Source organism: Filicampus tigris, chromosome 13, assembly GCF_054856515.1.
Source record: "Filicampus tigris isolate MCC_2025a chromosome 13, RoL_Ftig_1.0, whole genome shotgun sequence".
Taxonomy (NCBI): Eukaryota; Metazoa; Chordata; class Actinopteri; order Syngnathiformes; family Syngnathidae; genus Filicampus; species Filicampus tigris.
Genome location: NC_141229.1, coordinates 17,184,168 through 17,204,110, shown reverse-complemented (window position 1 = coordinate 17,204,110; position 19,943 = coordinate 17,184,168). Strand labels below are relative to the sequence as shown.

Below are 19,943 nucleotides of genomic sequence, written 5' to 3'. Positions count from 1 at the left end.
GGAGGCCGGGGCCGGGATCGAACCCACGACCTCTGAACTGTGAGGCGGACGTGCTAACCAGTCGACACCGTGCCGCCTCTTAATATTCAATAAAATAAAAAATACACAAATAATTTCATAATGTACTAAAAATGTAAAAGTATTTTTTCATGAATCTCATTGGGTGGGCAGTAATCTGGGTGGGCCTGTGCACACCCACTCCCACCCATGGCTCCGCCCCTGTTCTGTGCATAGATTCAAGACACTCTTTGCAAAGCAGCCCCAGAAGATAATAGATTCTTCTCCATGTTTCAAAGTAGGGACCAGAGCTGGGCATTTTACTAAAAATTGAGCATCTGTCGAAGGAGCGAGGGTACCCTTCCGTCGTCCGTCATCCGTCATTTTTCCTAGGGGGAAAACAATAGTACCCGTCTATAGGCCGGTCGGCCTCTAATTTTAAAAGGACGTCCGTTGGCGAGTCCGACTAAGCTTTCATTAGTCCCCCGGGGCTTCCATCAGTGTTCTAAAACTATTTTAAAAAAAAGAAAAGAAAAGGATGACTCCCCCACGCGGAGGAGTGGGGGGCGAGGCTGTTCCTCATCGCCCATTGTAGTGTGTCTTCAATGACCGCTCCTCGGCGGGAAAATAGTCATTCAGTCAGTGCTTGATGGGAGGGCTCCCGCAGACTGGCACAGCGCAGCTCTCTATATAAGCATCGTGTGACTAGGAAGGCTCCTCTAGTCACACAAGTGGCTCAAAGGTAGAAAGAGCTGTACATTCCCAGCAGAATCAAGTGGAGCCCAATCAGACAAGCGGAGCGGAATACTCCTCCCACGCCCCGCCGAGGTTTGAAGAGAAAGTGACACACTGCCTTTTGGAAGCCTCTTGCCAGCTTGGTCCCGCACATAAAATCTGTACGCCAAGCAACAACAACTCGATATTTTCCTCCCCGCGCTCAACGCGGCCATCTAAGCTTTGCCTCGAAAAATAGACTAATGACGGATTGATGACGGATGCTGAATTAAATAAAGGGGTTTACGTCAATGCTTAATCGGTCTATTTTAAAATTTGTCCCGTCATTCGTTGACCGTCAGCAAAACGGGCATCCATCAGCAAAACGGGCATCCGTCAGTGACGGACTGGTACATCACATAGATGGAATGCCCAGCTCTGGTAGGGACAGTGTTCCAATTGTTTTGGTATGCTTCAATTTTGCAGCTGTGAACAAAGAACTGATGTGCTTTGCCAAAAAGTTGCAGTTTTGTCTCATCTGGCCATAGGACATTTTCCCCAAATCTTTGTGGCATGTCAACGTGCAGTTTGGCCAAAATCCAGCCTAGCTTTAGACTCACCTTTAAAAAGGAAGTCATCCCCCAAAAAATCTTTTCAATAATTTCTATGTGTCTTCACATGTGTAAACATGGCATTTTGATTGTTGATTGATTGATTGAAATGTTTGATTTACATTTGTGGAATATGAATTAAGCAGCAAAATCGACCTGGTTTTAGCCATCTCAGCCTTTTATCACTTTTGTCAACTGAAAATGACATCACAGTTGCACAAGGCTCAGGTGACAACCAATCACGACTTACCTGTTTTCTGAAGCTGAGCCATGATTGGTTGTTATCTGGATTTTACATTTTAAGTCATATTCCATTAATCAGGATGCTGTGTTTCAAATAGCGGGCCTGCATAGAACAGATTTGTGTAAAGAAAATGTTGGGGTTGACTTTCCTTTTAATTTCTTTGGAGGTTGTTAAACAAAACAAAACAAAAAACATAGTGATCACTGACATAACAATAATCTGACAAATTTTATTTAAAAAGTAATAATAAATCCAGTGTAATGAAAATCAACCAATGAAAATTAGACATTCCATTTCAATTGAGGTCCAGCAGAATTACTTAAAGAACAAACTCATCAAACATATCTGGACAAAAATGACTAGAAAAGATTGAAAATAACGTGACCATAGGTACATGTTCAACCAAGGTGTGACCTCGAATTAGAATCAAAGGTGTCTTCAAACTTGTAATTGGCCTATTTAAAGGGTGACAAGTAGTCGCTGTGATGTTTGGGGACATGGGTATGTACCACACTAAATGTGGACCAGAGGATGCAAAGAAGAGAGTTGTCTCATGAGAGAAAATTATAGATGAGCCCTTTCAATGTATAGGTTATAAGACCACTTCCAAGCAGCTTGATGTTTCTGTGACTACAGTTCCACATATTATTAAAGAAAAAGTAAGATCCATGTGACTGTAGCCAACCTCTGTGGACATGGTTGCAGACCTTAACAGAGGTGTGTGTGTGTGTGTGCACGCATTTCAGTTAGGATCATTTAACCACAGAGATGCCTTTCGTCTCATAATGCTTCCTAATGTATTCAACAATGGCTTTCTCATCATTCCTTTCCTTCTTAAACACCATAATGTAACACTTGGGCGCCAAGTGACAGCAAAGGATGCTGTAGCTAGAAATGAGAATGGCAGCACTCTCGATGGCTTGTTTGTATGCCCCAAACAAATTGATGTAGATGGGAATGAAGAGGATCCAAATGATCAAATACAGCAGCATACTAACAGTGATTAAACTTGCATTTTTATACAGATCTGGCAACTGCTTCCCTTTGAATGCAAACAGGAAACAAATAAGGGCCAAGAGTGCATTGTAGGCTAACATAGCTATGAAAAATTCTGTGGAGCCTTTATGGCACTGCAACAGGATGGTCCTGTTTAGACTCCTCCATGTTGGAGACGGAGGATACAAGCAGAGCCATGGCACGCACAGAGCTAGCTGGATCCCAGATACCACGGCCACGACGGCCACTGGTTGGTTGACCTTGTTTAGACAGGACTTTGTTTTCACGTCAAACATAAAACCCACTAAGATTTGCAGCAGGTTTGCTAGAATACAGGAGATACATAGAGAAAAGGCTATTCCAAAGAGTGGCATGCCAATCATGCAGGAGGCCGCAGTCGGTTTCCCCGGAAAGCTAAACGTGAGGCAGAAGCACGTCAGCAAAGAAAAGAGCTCCAAAAAGCACAAGTAGCCTCCCACAGCCTTCACAATGGGAGTGCCACGATGGATCGCAAACAAGGCTGCAAATACAAGTGTTAGAATAATGCCCAAAACTTCCAAAAAACTCAACATGATAATGAAGGGATCTGACCAGCCCAGAAAGTCAATTTTTTTCTCCAAACATCCATCCCTTTGTGGAGTTGAATACTCATTGTCCCTGCAACGTTTACACTCTGCACCTGAAGGAGCAAATACATTTTATTATCAACAAGTATTGGAGAATAGAACTGAATTGTTTACTCAATATAAATGATAATCATGTTTTTGCAATCAAATAACAAACCTATTTTTAAAGTTGACCTTAACTTATTTCATTTTTGAAAAATTATTGTTAAAAATATGACATTGATATATCTCAAATATTTTTGTATTAACGTTACCAAATACAGCTGTGGGGAAATGCTTCACAAAAAAACCCCCAAAAAAACCCAACCCAATTAAAACCAATGTTTCATTTTTGGACGCGACCATCTATATACATCATCAACATATCACAATACATCACTTGGAATTTGAAGCAAAGTTTAGGTGAACATGATTAACAAAGCAGAGTCAGGAGAAATTCATGCAAGTTTTAGTGATTGAAAACCTCTTTTTCCCTGTTAAAAAAAAGGATGGATGTGTGTGTGTGTGTTGAAAAACAGTATATACTGTGGGCGGGGGTGGGTGGGGTATAGGGGGTTGAAAAATAGTATGTACTGTAGACCAGCCTAGGTTCTCACTAGCACAATGCTGGTTTTGTTATGTTTTAATGCTGGTCTGTCACCAGCAAGACCAGCAGCAAAAGCACAAAAAAAAACAACCTGGATTCAAACTGCTAAGCTTTCAGTCACTGGCCAACATGCTTCGTCAACTGAGCCACAGCCGTTCAGCAAGACCAGCATGTTGTGGCACTGCTGCTAGCTGGTGTGAATTTGAGGCAAGCAGTTTGAGAGCTCCTTTTACGGAAATGGTGAGGTAGAGGTGGAGGCCAGCGATGAAAATATTGTAGTCAGATTGAATTTTTTTTTAGGCTGGGAATAAGCTTCAAAGACATTCTCAAAAACCTTACACTACAGTGGTGTATATTGTGGGTTATTGTTTGGAAAGAGATTAATAAATGACACCTGCCTTTAAGACATTTCCCAGTTGTCAAAGTTGTCCATGAGATTTTAAGGCACAGGTTAGAACAAGCATTTTGCACAGATGGGCATTCCGTCCCAGGACGGATGCCCATTTTGTGGACGGACGGAGGATGAGACATCTTTTAAAAAGGATGGACTAAGCAAGGACGGAAGTGGGTTTTCGTCCCTCCCTCTATTCATCCCTAACCGGGTCAAGAACTGACTCACGTGTTATGTTGGGTTCTTTTAAAAAGAAAAAAACACCGTTCTCTTCTTTGATATGATCTATTGGATCAAGACATGTAATGCCATGGATTATGTCTCATGAGTCAGAATGCCATTTCACTGACTGACAGAAACACGTCCAGTCTTGTGTCTGTAAGACGAGATATTATTCTTACCTTGTCCTGTGGAATATTCGCCCTCAGCACATGGAACACAGTCATTGCAGCATTGCAACTGTACATTCTGCTTCTTTAACTCTTGTCCAGGTTTGCAGGTTTTGGAGCAATTGTAAGCCGTCAACTGTTTAAGAAGCAAACTGAATCACAAAACAGGACATCTATTCACGATTTTGTCTCAATACAATTGCTAAGCTTACCTTCACACTTTGCATTTTTCGCACAATGTCCTGCGGGACCACGATATTTCCATTTGGCCAGTATTCTCCAATTACTTTTATGCGTTCATCTTGTCTCTTGGCAGCTGTGTCCCAATATAAAATGTCATATCCTAAACTGGGGTCGCCATTAATATCAAAAAATAAATGGGTCCTTTCCACAGTGAAGTTGACCTTCTTTATTTCCATTAGAAGCTATGGAGACAAACATGAATAAAATGAAGTGGATGCGTGGGCAAATCAATGTCTTGAATATGTATGATGAGAGACACAGAGACACGCATGCATATATAGATATATATCCATCCATCCATTATCTGTACCGCTTCTCCTCACAAGGGTCGCGGGGCGTGCTGGAGCCTATCCCAGCTGTCTTTGGGCAGTAGGCGGGGGACACCCTGAACTGGTTGCCAGCCAATCGCAGGGCACACAGAGACAAACATCCGCACTCACAATCACACCTAGGGGCAATTTAGAGTATCCAATCAATTTACCATGCATGTTTTTGGAATGTGGGAGGAAACCGGAGTGCCCGGAGAAAACCCACGCAGGCACGGGGAGAACATGCAAACTCCACACAGGGAGGCCGGAGCCGGGATCGAACCCACGACCTCTGAACTGTGAGGCGGGATGTGCTAACCAGTCGACCACCGTGCCGCCATATATATATATATATATCCGGTTAAAAAAATCTGCCCATTTGAAAATGTGTTATTACCTCCAAGGCTGTGAAGTCAGCATGACGTTTACACTTTTGATGATCACATTGCAGCAAGCGCCTGATCCCTTCAACAATGACTTGTACAGCTAAGTAAATATTATAAGATTCATCTGAGTCCATATGGCTGGCCAAGCATTTTATGTCTACACATTGACTTGTCACCTGTATTCTATTTGTTAGTATGCAATTGACACTTCTGTTTTCCCCTGACCAATTTGAACAAAGTGGGTAATGAGTCAGGTGATGATCAAGGATGGCGTTTGTTGTTCCGTTGAACGTGGACATTACATAATCTTTAAATCCGGGCACTGCATTAATCTTGGAGTTGAATCCAAATATCTGCCCAGCCATCTCAATACCAGGCAAAATAGGTAGTGTTTTTGAGGTGGACCAGGAATCACTTGCAATCCAACTTCTGTTCAGCTTGTATTTAATGGCAGCTTCCATTAGAATATCAACATTGGTACCCTTGGTGAAAATGACAATGGCCTCAGCAGTGGATTTATTGACATTGTCCACAAGAACCGCCAGCCTCTTGTGGGTTTCAGAATTGTTCTTTGAAAAGTAACCAGGCAGAATATCCATGAATTCAACGCAGACGTCCTTCATCTTTCTGAAGTTATGTGAAAGGCGATCACTGCCGTACTTCCCATACTCATCATCACTTCCTATGATGGCCACCGTTTTCCAGTTGAACTGCTTCACCAGCTCAGCAATGGCCTTTGTCTGGTATTCATCACTTGACATTGTTCGCAGGAAAGTAGGGAACTTCAGCTTCCTGCTGAGCAGCTCGCTGGTTGATGCATAGCTAATCTGTGTCAAGCAAGAATATGCCTTGTTAGTATGCTTGGCTCTGCAACAGTGATCAAATCAAATCAATTTTTATTTATATAGCACTTTTCACACATAGGATTCAAAGTGCTGTACATTAAAAACGTCAAAATACAACATAAAAACAGAACCAGCTCCCGCCTTCCCTACCTCCCTCACAATATACGCAAAGACAGACATCCACAAGCACACCTGCACTCACACACACACACACAATTTTATGTGGCTAGCAATAGCAAATCATGTGCATCGACTACCCTAACTTTAAATCTGTACCAAAATTGCAAATTGTCTTCACTTTTAGTAACGCTGAAATATTTCATGTGTTAAATAGTCACCAAACCACTTTTTAAAATCAATTGGGCAATAGTTTAGAAAAATGATTTCACACTTTCACAGTCATGGTGCCCCTTTGAAGAAAACCATAACCACAACAGCAATCAGTTTAGCACCTCTGCTTTAAGACCATAAAGCCATGTGATTTTTTCCCTGCTAATCTGTAAAAAAAAAAAAAAAGAGTGATGAAGATAATGATGATAATGAAAAAGATTAATGTAATTATTACAATAACAACAATAATATTTTGGGGAAAAATATTAAATCTCCTTGTACATCAATGAATGCCTTATAAATTATTATTTTAAATTATTGTTTTTTTTTAATTATTAAAATAAAACAGATTTTCATCATCTGAATTGCTAGACATAATGTCATTATCCGGTACTGGTTGGAATGGGAACCAAATGCAATGTCTGAAAAACAAATCATGCTCCTAACGTTGCACTTACTGTCTGAAATATATGTTACCAAATATTTCTTGACTTATGAAAAGCTAACTACAGCCCCTGGCAAAAAATTATGGAATCAGCGCTACTGGAGCATGATCATTTATATGTTTGAGTTATACAACTTTATTTATATAGCGTATTTCATAACAGCTGCAGCTGTAACAAAGCACGTTATATGAACAAAATAGCAATAATACAACAACAAAAACAGTGAAAGCAATCAATTAAAACACAAAATGAATGATACTAAAACAAAAATAGTTTTGTGGAACATCGATGATTCGGCTTTTTTCTCCAAAATAAAACATTCAAATGATTATTCTCCAGGAGCTGTGATTTCATCATTTTTTGCAAGGGACTGTATACCACGTAAAAGTCATACAAAGTCAGATTCTGATTTCTTACTTGTATGAGCATGATAGTTTAAAATACTGTTTAATAATTGACTAACCTGGGTAACTGATGACAGTGCGACAATCCGTGCCACTGCAATTGAGACCTCAGAGAACCTCTCACCAATCACCGCCATAACTTTAGGCTGAATGAACGGAGCATTTGGTGGAAGTAAACATCTTTGAGTGTCTGACCAGTCCTTCACAAGCTCGAGAGCGGCCCTGATGGCTAAGGTGACATCTCCGCATGTGTCGTAGATGTGGTAGCCCAAAGTAATGTTAGGGAGAAGCCTTGGCGTGCCTTGATTCACTTCTCTAATAGCATATATCATCACTTGAGATTGTAGAAACATTTTGTAGCTGTAGCTGTAATATATCAGAACACAGATATACACATTACAAATGATGCACTCATGCGGGTGCCACGTTTCAATGAGGCTGCACTTACTGGCTGCAGGAGACAGGTCCAGGTATTGTGGTTCTGTTAGTTTGTAAGTGAATTGGGAAAAGTCCTCCAATAATGATGTCACCTGGAAGATATGCATTTAGCAAAGTGTTCTCTTCTGATCTTAGCACAGCCATGATACTCACAACTACACCAAAGAACAACATTATTGTGGATAACTGTAACGTATCTTTACACGTGCTTCTCTCTCGAAAATATGAAACAGATTCTAGGACAAAAGGCCTTATAGGGCCTACAGTATAGCAACTTCCCCTCATGGAAAGTCAGCCATAATCTTTTGTATTGTCTGAAAGACTGTCACGTAATGCAGAAGTGAGATAACAGGTATGTAAAACACAGGTGTCAAACTGAAGGCCCGGGCGCCAGATCTGGCTCGCCACATAATTTTATGCGGCCTGTGAAAGCAAATTATGAGCATCAACTTCATGTTTCTTGCTAAAAAAGCAAAACTGTAAATTGTCTTCACTTTTAAAAATGTTGAATATATTGCAAGCATTTTTGTTACCAATTTCCCTTTCAAAAAATGTAATAATTTATGAAGAAACCGTTTTTACTGGCCTCTGAGTTCCAAATTAGTTATTCATCAATTTGTTGTGCAATATGAGACAATGATTCATTCATTTGGGTTCACAACTTGCCACGCGAAGGAAACCACAACAACGATGAGGGCGTGACAAAAATGAGCTTAACACCCCTGATTAAAGGGATAAATAAAACAACATAAAAAGAAATGGTGTCTTTACCAAGATAACCACACGTAGAATTGCTTCATTGACACTGAAAGATAGTTATACATTTAACAAGATGTTTATTTATGTGATTGCCACTGACACTAGATACCTCAGTTATGAGCTAATTAAAATGATCACTTCAATGTCAGATATGACACAATACCAAAACATCCTTGCATTAGGTCTATGTATTTAGAATGTTGCCTTTTGTATATCATAATTGGATGACGTTTTTTTTTTAAATGACTTTGTACCATATATATATATATATATATGGTGTTGTCATTATAAAGTTTTTATATGACAAAATGCTGTCTCGCTCAAGCGCACTGTAATGCAGCGATGCCACTCAAAATGTGGATCAAACATTGCTACGTTTTGTTCTGCTTTTTTGTTCGCTGGCATTGTCTGACACGCATTGCGATTGTGCATAAATGAGGTAATGAGAAGTGGCAAAGTACAAATAGCTACTGTATCTGTACTTCACTTGCGTATTTCTGTACACACATCTGTACGTCCAACTCTTTCCTATGTCAAAATAGCCTAAACTTGGTAGTTTTTTTCAACCTGCACAGATGTTCAGTTGACGACATAGTAAAATGTAAATATTGTATTAGAGAGAGGTAAAGTCCGTCGTGGTGAAATCTTGATGTGAGTGATTGATCATGGAAAGCCATAAAGCCGGAAAAACAGGGACAGCAGTGGCATGGAGGAACGTTTAGCCGGCCAGTTGAGGCATTTACGACGATGACATCACAGATTTGGAGAAGCAAAACATTCCCCAACCATTGCCTTATAGATAATATTTTTGATGTTGTCCCCGGGGATTACTGCTGGCCAGTTTAAAAATGTTAGCGATATCTTGGTTGGGATGAAACAACTTTATTTTATTTTTAGTTTACTTCATAGTATGAGTACTTGGCTACGTCGGTCTGTGTAAATGTCCTAATCCTAATGACATCATCGTTTTTTTCCCTCCGCATTTTTAAAATGTATTCACTTAAATGTCCAGTAGAGGTCAGAATTGAAACACCTTAAAAGTACAGCAATGAAAAGCATATACGTATTGTACAAAAATAACTTTACAAGCCAACATGCATAAATAAATACATTAACATTTGTGTTTTTTCTATTAGTTCAGATGTGTAAAAAAATACAACCCATTACTAGTTGTTGACGTCTGTTCCCTCAATGCAATGTAGGGCACATTTTTGTCCAATGAAGAGAAATTAGTTGAATTGTTTACACATTTGAATGTTTACACACTGGATAGAACTTGCGTCCTTTTGCATTTAAAATGGTCAAATGATTTCTGACATTAAATCATCATATTAATGATGATTTTAAATATGTTAACAATTTCAAGATTAACTCATATTTAACAGATGACTTTATTTTGACATGCTGATATGACCAGTTGCACAAACTTTAATTTTAGCAAAGAGAGGCACTTTTTCATTGTTTGCTTAATAACGAAAAGTGTATGATATCAGTATGTCCTTGCCCAGATTCACAATTTATTCATTAATTCACCATTTTAGGGCCTCAATGACTCTTAAACCATGCAATGCTAATCCTGGAGTCATAATTTAAAATTCAGTGGCAATAACAATCCTCCCCACTTCTTTTTTTGAATACTCATGAAAAGCCGAAAGGATAACAACAACATATCTGCATAGTTATAAAGGTATAATTAAGGGAAATTAGGCCCTCTGTGAGTGCATTTTGCACCTCTCGCAGCTGGTGCCTGCCCTTTCTCCTCCTCATCCTGGATTGGTCCTCAGATTGTCCACGCCCCATGGACACGATCATATAAAAATGCTACAATCAGCTTTAGGTGCAGAGAGAAGGGTATAGTAAAGCAACGGGCAACATGACGTCATTAATTTGGGGACTGGCTTGTCTTATTAGCATTCTGGTCCCGGGAAGTCTGGGAGCACAATTTGGGCCACACCACCGGCAAACTCGTCATTCCCTCCCAAAGGTATCGCCACAGGTGTCCCCAAGGGTCCATGCCAGCTTTGAGGACGTCAGATCTACTGAACAAGCCTCTGATGAAGCACGAAGCACTGAAATATCCCAAGAGGTCCTGAAGGCAGACCACAGCATTCTCAGTTTGCCGCAGCAGGATGCACGCGCCGATCTCAACAACTACTTACCACAGGGACGACGGAACCTCATCTCAGCAAGTACGTATTTTCCCCCATGCCCCTCATATTTGTTGCCTAATGCATGTTGCACCAGCATTTAAAAAAAAATAATGATGCTGACAGCTTTGTTTAGTTTAGTACGAAGTACACACATTTGCAGCTTCTGACTATTGTGCGGCTTTACATGGATTTTATTTTGCCAGTGGACTACTACATGTTTGAACAATTAGTTCTCAAGCTGTTTAGGCTATCCATGCAAGCAATATACGCCTCCGATTTTTTAAACAATTTTTATTTCTGCAGAAATAAAAATTATTCTCCATGGAGATAAGCTTATCTGTCAACTATCTATCAATTATTTGATGAGTCTGTTATAGAATGTGAATGTGCAAGAAACGACTAACCATGACTTAAAAAGCTTTTCTGTGCCTCCTTTTTGCGCTGTATTATACTCTGTATAATATATACAATGTTTTATGACGCTCGCAAAAAAGTTTAGCACTGTTCTTTTGCATCGTCTTTCTTACCTTCATTGCTTGAGTCAAACCAGAGCCGCTGGTGCTCTAACACTCCTTCCTCTTCCTTTTCCCTCTTTGAAAAGCTGCTGGCACTAATTCCAGGTCTTATCACTATCAGCCCTCCCATCACCAGCCGCTTTCACAGCTGCAACACAAAGCAGCAAAGCATGCTTCTCAGCTGTATGCTCAACATCCCAATTCTCCCGTATCCACCAGAATTGCCACAGGTACTGAAACACACCAGTAACAGGCATATTTGCAGTTGCTGTTGAACTGTCCTATTGTGCACTGACGTCAGAAGCTTTCTTTTGATTAATAATGGGTAGGCCTATCATTGCAAAAAATTATGTTTGGGCTTTGGAAGTAATTCTCTGCATTTTATATGAAGGAAAATGATGACAGCAACAACCACATACAGTAATCTAATTTCTCTCAGGGTCTCTATGTGCTCAGTAAAAAAATATTTTTAATTGGTTAAAGCGGAAGTCAACCCAAACATATTTTTTTCAAGAATATGTTCCCAGTAGGCCCACTAGTTGAAACACAGCATTCTGATTAATTTTGTGTTTGTGGAATCTAAATTAAGCAGCAAAAGGCACTAGTTGTTAGCCATCTCCAGGGGCAGCCATTTTGTCTTCTGTCGACCGAAAATGACATCACAAATGCTAATCACGGCTGACCTGTTTTCTGAATCTAGCCGTGATTGGTCGTTGTGAGCAGTTGTGATGTCATTTTCAGGAGACGGAAGACAAAATGGCCACCCTCAGAGATGGCTAAAAACGAGTGGATTCCACAAACGCAATATTTATCAGAATGCCCCGTTTCAATTAGTGGGCTTGCATAGAACATATTCTCGAAAAAAAAAATGTTAGCGTTGACTTCCCTTTAAGTAATTATTAGATGCAAGTGAAATAAGATGCAGAATTGTCGATCAACAGAATTGCTTGCAGTATTTTTCCATTTTATCACTTGTTGCTAGGCAGAATTACAATGGCTCACTCATAACTAAAATGAACATTAGCATTTGCCAGTCATGTAAGTACATAGTGTAAAAAAGAAAAATGTCCGTGCCTATTGCATCTGGTGAGGCCTTGTGCCCGCTGCTTGCCCCTACTTCAGAACTGCCACTGTCTCGGAGGTGGTGTTGCTCTGCGTCCAGGTCTGATGAATTTCACTTATTCCTGATATTTTTTAACATATCTGTTCATTTTCCTTCATTTTTTTTCCCCAGTAACATCGTCATCAAACTGCAAGAATCGTCCAATAGATTTGGTTTTCATCGTCGACAGCTCCCGCAGCGTACGTCCAGCTGAGTTTGAAAAGGCCAAGGAGTTCCTGATAGACATGGTGGACACCTTGGAGATCGGCTCAGACGCCACCCGAGTGGGCCTCGTCAATTATGCCAGCACAGTGAAGATTGAGTTTTATTTGAACACCTATTTTGACAAGCAAGCCTTAAAGCAGGCTCTGGCCCGTGTTGAGCCTCTGGCTTCCGGCACCATGACGGGTGTAGCCATTAAGGCCGCCATGGACAAAGCTTTTATTGCAGCGGCCGGGGCCCGACCCAACTCCATGAACATTGCCAAAGTAGCCATCATAGTGACGGATGGGAGGCCCCAGGACCAGGTGGAAGAGGTATCAGCAGCAGCTCGGGCATCCGGCATTGAAATCTATGCGGTGGGAGTAGACAGAGCAGATCTGATGTCCCTCCGCCTCATGGCCAGCCAGCCTCTAGAAGACCACGTCTTCTACGTGGAGACGTATGGTGTCATAGAGAAGCTCACTGGCAAATTTAGGGAAACCTTATGTGGTAAGGATGATCTGGAGAGTGTGGATATTCCATTAGGTGGTTTGGAAATAGCACAAACTGGCAGGCAAGACCGTTATGAGATAAAAAATGAAAATGAGGATAAGCGAAAACACGGTATGTCAAATTGATCCCTCTTAATAAAAACTGTGATTATTAATGGGCAGCGCCATATTGTACGACCCTCCGTTTAAAGCTCAGCGGTCTTCTTTGTTCATTTGAAAAGGGCAAGGTAAGTCAAAGTTTCAGTTTGGATTGTTCTCCATAAATGTTCACTAACTGACACACATGGTATTGTACTTAAATGCAGACAGCATTGATAATGTACAATGGCCCGAGTACTAACCATCCTCAAGAAGAAGACTAAGCTTAGATCACTTGTTGATCTGGCAATTTACAGAACTTTAAAGTGGTCCAAACCTAATATGATGCTGCCTATTAGTTTTCACAGTGTGTGCTGCTCTTTGCAAACTGAGCTGCAGATTTTTCCGCGTGCCAAATGCCCTGCTCATGTACCTTGATGTGCTAAGCTGTGCAGGAATTAAACTTGGGCTGCTGCATTTTTAATCAGCCTTAATGGCTAATCCTGCAAGGCCAAATCTGTGTTTACCTAAGGTTTTAGTTGAAAACTAATCTTTTATAAAATACCACAAGTCATTTAAGTCTTCCTACAAATTCCTTGCATTTACTGTTAAACATGAAGTAGATAAGTTTTCTTTTTAAATAGAAAATACGACATTAGCATTAAGCTTACATCCAAGTGTTTTAGGTATGATTATATTTGTTGTGTTTTCTGAGTGTTAATGTTCATTAATATCCAAAATGGTGATTGTCAGATTCAGTTGCTCCAAACATCCATAATCAAATGAACATCACGTTCTGCAACAAGTGAACAGAGATGTTCAGTAATGATGTAAAACATTTACAGGATGCATCCACATTTTACTAAACTTATCTTTATGTGATGGAATGTAACCAGTCCAACTGCTTATTAGCAGTATAAACCTGTGAGTGCTGCTACAAATTGTGAAATGGGAAAAAGGTTTCAAACCCACACGTTCAACTATCTTAAAATTGGTCAATTAACTCACATAAGAAACGAGATCAAAATGTCAAATAGCCAAGTTCTCATTCCAAAGTGTAGCAGCACTTAAACTTGGTTGCTCATGCAAGTCATTCAGCTTCCTTTGTGGTAGCATTATTTGCTTGCAGGGTTTGCATGGTTTTTGCATGGCATGTGGGAATGCGGGCTTGGGGGTGGGGGGAATATGTCGAATGCCTGTGTAAAATCTGACATTAACTATCCGTAGCATGTCTTTTTAATCACAACAAAGATGGTGATGAAATGGCTAAACTCCGACACATCATCACCATTTTGCCCGACTAATCAATCATTACTCATGAGTGACTAATTTAAAAACAAACACTAATTACACGTGAGTATGAAATCAACTAGATTTAAGCCAATCAGATATTTTTTTACAGGAGTGGACGCATGTGCTCGTGGGCACAATTGCCAGCACGTCTGTGTCAGCAATGGTAACTCTTACAACTGTCAATGTTGGGCTGGCTATGTCTTGAACGCAGACAAGAGGACATGTTCACGTAAGACTCTTCATATTTTCATGTCTTTGCTAATTCAAACTATAAGTGACCGGTCACAATGTGAGACCATCTCTTTCCAGGTCAAGACGCATGCTCCCAGGGACATGATTGCCAACATATTTGCGTTAACAGTGGTGACTCTTACGTGTGCAAATGTGGAATGGGATACATCCTGAATTCAGACCGGAAAACATGCTCACGTAAGTACATACATTTTCTTTCTATAGATTTTAGATGTGCTGTATGCTCAAAAATGTTGTCTCATATGTTCTGCTTGCCAGTGAATGTTTTTGGTATGTGCAATATGTGTGGCTGCACAGGGGAGCATTTCTAACCCCAAATAAGTGCTACGTGAATTGGTTTTCTATTGGCAGCGTGACATGCAAATCAGTGGCGTTGGGGGAATTTGACTCATGTCTCTTTCCAGGTTCAGATCCGTGCGCTGCTGGACATGAATGTCAGCACATTTGTATTGACAGCGGAGACTCTTATATCTGCAAATGTCACCCGGGATATGCATTGAATCCAGACAAAAGATCATGCTCACGTAAGAACTTTTTGTTTTAGACATGGAGCTGCATCTCAGGTTTGCCTTCAAGTACACCTTTGTTTGTTTGTTTGTTTGTTTGTTTTTTTCAATGACACAAATATTACACTGTTGGAGTTCAGTGTCAGTGACACTGTTAGATTGCAACGTATCTGTTCTGTTACATCAATTATTTTTCATTTGTATCAAAGCACAGATTTAAAATAAATTAACCCTCCCCAATGCAATACGGGTTGGAAGGCACACATTAAATTGACAATTGGCCACTTATAAATCCTGCACAAAGTGCTGATTTGTATCCCTTAATTTCTCCCAAACTATCACCTATGCAAATATATGTTGCAGGATTAGTAGTAGATGCATGTGCCAGAGGTAATGACTGTCAGCAAATCTGTGTCAACAATGGAAATTCCTACTACTGCAGATGTCACGTAGGCTACATACTGAATGTGGATCAGAAAACATGCTCACGTAAGAAACTGTGAACACTGCCACTTTTTCACTTATGAAATAGGGATTTCACACTTCATATGGTTTCCTCAACTGAGCACTTGAGTTCCTTAAAAGTTGGAGCATCTCTTTCCAGGTCCAGATGCTTGTGCTCTTGGACACAACTGTCAGCATACTTGTGTCAACAGTGGAGATTCGTACGTTTGCAAGTGTCGTGCGGGATATATTTTGAATGCAGATCAGAGAACATGCTCACGTAAGAAACTGTGAACACTGCCACTTTTCCACTTATGAAATGAGAATTTCACACTTCATATTGTTTCCTCAACTGAGCACTTGAGTTCCTTAAAAGTTGGAGCATCTCTTTCCAGGTCCGGATGCTTGTGCTCTTGGACACAACTGTCAGCATATTTGTGTCAACAGTGGAGATTCGTACATTTGCAAGTGTCGTGCGGGATATATTTTGAATGCAGATCAGAGAACATGCTCACGTAAGAAACTGTGAACACTGCCAATTTTTCACTTATGAAATGAGGATTTCACACTTCATATGGTTTCCTCAACTGAGCACTTGAGTTCCTTAAAAGTTGGAGCGTCTCTTTCCAGGTCCGGATGCTTGTGCTCTTGGACACAACTGTCAGCATATTTGTGTCAACAGTGGAGATTCGTACATTTGCAAGTGTCGTGCGGGATATATTTTGAATGCAGATCAGAGAACATGCTCACGTAAGAAACTGTGAACACTGCCAATTTTTCACTTATGAAATGAGGATTTCACACTTTATATGGTTTCCTCAACTGAGCACTTGAGTTCCTTAAAGAGGGAGTCAACGCAAACATTTTTTTTCAAGAATATGTTCTATGCAAGCCCACTAATTGAAACAGGGCATTCTGATAAATATTGCATTTGTGGAATAAGTGTTAACGCACTCGTTTTTAGCCATCTCTGGGGGCGACCATTTTGTCTTCTGTCGACTGAAAATGACATCACAACTGCTCACAATGACCAACCACGGCTCAGATTCAGAAAACAGTTCAGCCGTGATCGGTCGTTCTGAGCAGTTGTGATGTTATTTTTGGTCGACAGAAGACAAAATGGCCACCCCCAGAGATGGCTAAAAACGAGTGCACTCTGCTGCTTAATTTATATTCCACAAACGCAAAATTAATCAGAATGCCGTGTTTCAACCAGTGGGGCTGCTGGGAACATATTCTTGAAAAAAATCTGTTTGGGTTGACTTCCGCTTTAAAAGTTGGAGCGTCTCTTTCCAGGTCCGGATGCTTGTGCTCTTGGACACAACTGTCAGCATATTTGTGTCAACAGTGGAGATTCGTACATTTGCAAGTGTCGTGCGGGATATATTTTGAATGCAGATCAGAGAACGTGCTCACGTAAGAATGTTTTCTTTTTCAACATGCAGTACCGCACATGAAGAACATGCAGTGGTATCTTGTCATAGGTTCTAAACTTTGCAACACATTCACCAACCACATAGTTTTTTAAACCTGCACAAGATGTTTATCAAAAATTTACCATGACAAAAGCAATAATCCTAACTGACACAATCAAATAATATTTATTTAAAGCGGAAGTCAACCAAACATTTTTTTTTTCAAGAATATGTTCTATGCACGCCCATTAGTTTTAACATGAAATTCTGATTAATATTGCATTTGTGTAAAATGAGTTAAGCAGCAAAATCCACCCGTTTTTGTCCCACTCAGGGGGCGGCCATTTTGTCATTTTTGTCGACTGAAAATGACATCACAACTACTCAGGGCTCAGATAACGACCAATTATGGCTCAGCATCAGAAAACAGGTGGGCTGTGCTTGGTCATTACCTGAGTCTTGAGCAACTGTCTTGTCATTTTTAGTCGACAGAAATGACAAAATGGCTGTTCCCAGAGATGGCTAAAAACGGGTGGATTAACTCTTATTCCACAAACTCAATATTTATCAGAATGCCTTGTTTCAATTAGTTGGCCTACATAGAACATATTCTTGTAAACATGTTTGGATTGACTTCCCCTTACACAAGATATGTATTACTGTTTGTATTTTGCAGTTGTGTAGAACTGCACTACATCATATTGAGAGCTGTTTCTAATATTATGCTTCTGTTTTTAAGACCCACATCAGGAACATAATATTGGACAATTTGACAGTTTGTCTTTTTGCATTCTGCAGTCATGAAGAAGTGAGCAGTTGCCTGAAGCCAGGACTACAATGTCCAACATCAAGCATACACCAACTAACCGTCATTTATGGATGTTTTATCACTCTGCCATAAATGAATGGGCACTAGGACTTTTGTGGTGTGACCTCATAAAGGACGATCGATTCAGTTTAGCATTGGATTACATTTTCTTTTTTGCTGGCAAATTCTTACATCTGTGATGAACTCCATCTTTAAATGATCTTAAATCATTATCATTAACACATAGCCTTTTGTTTGCAAAATGAATATGCTTTGAAACACATTTAATAATCTAATGGACATATGATTGTGTCTTACCAATTCTATCGATATGATTTTTAACATGTGGAACAATTACTGATAACTTTTGATTTGTCAGCTCCATATTGTATGCACAGGCTTAAAAAGAATTGGGCTGTGTCATATGTGTCTGTAACATGCAGCTGCACGAAGTATCATAAGACAACACATCTTTCACTGCTCATATTTTTCTTATTCTTTCAGAGGAAGTGAGAAGTGAAATAACACAAGATGCCTGCAAGTGTGAAGCTCAGATTCTGTTCCAGAAAAAAGTGCAATCAACCATTCAAGACTTGAGCAGAAGACATATCCTTTCCCCCTCTTTATAAATGTAGCTGCAGTCGAAATCAAACGTGTGAATGTGATTGAGTCATCATTTAGTTTGAAGAATGTTCTGCACGGATCAAACAGGAACACTTTGCCTGTGCAGTTGCTCTTGGTTTTACTTTCTTAACTATTAATCCACTCGATGATCTTTCAGACCGAGTGAACCAGATTGAGGACCAGCAGCAGTATTAGGAGCAGTGACGATGTCACAAGACCAGCGCGGAATGGAATTATTTTAAGTCATAAAAAAAGATGTCGGACACTAATAGCACTTTGGTTTTATATTAAAACCCTATATTTACATTCAAAACACATGTATGTATGTAGTCATTCATTCACTGTATTCATTGTTTTTTGAGCATGTACTTTCTCAGAGGTCCGCATCAATGAACAGACAAACTTATTGTTTTAGCAACAAGATGATTGTTCAAACCCATTGGATTGATACTATCCTGAGAAAAGATCATAATAAAGTTGGATGCAGTTGGCCTACCTTCGTAGTTGGCTCAGTTACAGAATACTGTAGGGTGCACTCCTTGTATCAGTTCTCAACTGTAGAATGAATTTCAGCAAAGGGTTTTGATTTATTTATGGCTAGTGTTGTAGTAAAGATAACATTTTACAGAGAAAGGCTGGACATTTACCACCAACTCTGTTCATTTGTTCATGTAACCTATTCAAAGTGTGCTCACTCTAAGAACTGTATTTTCTGCTTTTGTCACATAGGAGGGTTTGATTGTGAAGATTGGAGGATTTTATACTGATTCTGTGTAAACTGATGATGCCATATATAAGAAATATTTTAGTGACTGTCTCTTTTATGTTGGATGTGTTTTTGGTGCTTGCTGAATAAATATTCTGAAACCATTTACCCTGGATTTCTTGTGAATCTGACATCTTATCAAGTCAATTTAGAAAAAAATAGAGCGGTACGTTTCAGAGCAAGTCAGTCTGTGGAGCAATTTAGCAGAGTTACAGTACTGTAATTAATTTAAGAACACTGCTTATGCAGAAATGATATGTTAATGTTTTATTAAGTGTATTAGAGCAACTCTACTCTGCAAAATTTTAGATTGTCCACTCTCAACCAAAAAACAACAAACCGTATCAACTGGACAATCTTTTAAACTCTGAATCACCATCCATCCATCCATTTCCCCGAATTGTAAATGTTCCCAGCTTTTTTCCCCTTCACATTCTTGTGCATTAACTTGTTGACAGCCACGTAAATAGAAAAACACGGGAGCTTTATTTTATCCAGGAAAAAAACAAAACTATAAATTGATGTCCAAAAGCCCAATACTACTAATTGGATACTACTGTATCT

At 39.8% G+C, this 19,943-nt stretch overlaps 2 protein-coding genes across 8 annotated transcripts; one reads left to right on the top strand and one right to left on the bottom strand.

The window, feature by feature from the left end:
- Nucleotides 1-1,810: 1,810 nt before the first annotated feature.
- LOC147137787 (G protein-coupled receptor family C group 6 member A-like) lies at nucleotides 1,811-11,527 on the bottom strand. 2 transcript variants are annotated; one of them, XM_086050018.1, is made up of 7 exons: nucleotides 11,391-11,527; nucleotides 7,965-8,046; nucleotides 7,576-7,882; nucleotides 5,503-6,318; nucleotides 4,767-4,979; nucleotides 4,567-4,690; nucleotides 1,811-3,241 (listed from the first exon to the last, which is right to left on the bottom strand). In XM_086050018.1, the coding sequence occupies exons 1-7, from the start codon at nucleotides 11,506-11,508 to the stop codon at nucleotides 2,319-2,321; spliced, it is 2,583 nt and encodes an 860-aa protein (XP_085906144.1). In that variant the 5' UTR covers nucleotides 11,509-11,527; the 3' UTR covers nucleotides 1,811-2,318. The 2 variants fall into 2 exon arrangements, with proteins under 2 accessions (XP_085906144.1, XP_085906145.1); XM_086050019.1 differs by lacking the exon at nucleotides 11,391-11,527 and having other exon boundaries at nucleotides 7,965-8,128.
- LOC147137786 (uncharacterized) lies at nucleotides 10,568-19,483 on the top strand. 6 transcript variants are annotated; one of them, XM_086050021.1, is made up of 13 exons: nucleotides 10,568-10,902; nucleotides 11,465-11,608; nucleotides 12,613-13,191; nucleotides 14,674-14,793; nucleotides 14,874-14,993; nucleotides 15,221-15,340; nucleotides 15,686-15,811; nucleotides 15,927-16,046; nucleotides 16,162-16,281; nucleotides 16,397-16,516; nucleotides 17,063-17,182; nucleotides 18,494-18,595; nucleotides 18,756-19,483. In XM_086050021.1, the coding sequence occupies exons 1-13, from the start codon at nucleotides 10,587-10,589 to the stop codon at nucleotides 18,806-18,808; spliced, it is 2,160 nt and encodes a 719-aa protein (XP_085906147.1). In that variant the 5' UTR covers nucleotides 10,568-10,586; the 3' UTR covers nucleotides 18,809-19,483. The 6 variants fall into 6 exon arrangements, with proteins under 6 accessions (XP_085906147.1, XP_085906146.1, XP_085906152.1 ...); XM_086050020.1 differs by having other exon boundaries at nucleotides 12,613-13,305; XM_086050026.1 differs by lacking the exon at nucleotides 11,465-11,608.
- Nucleotides 19,484-19,943: the final 460 nt, after the last annotated feature.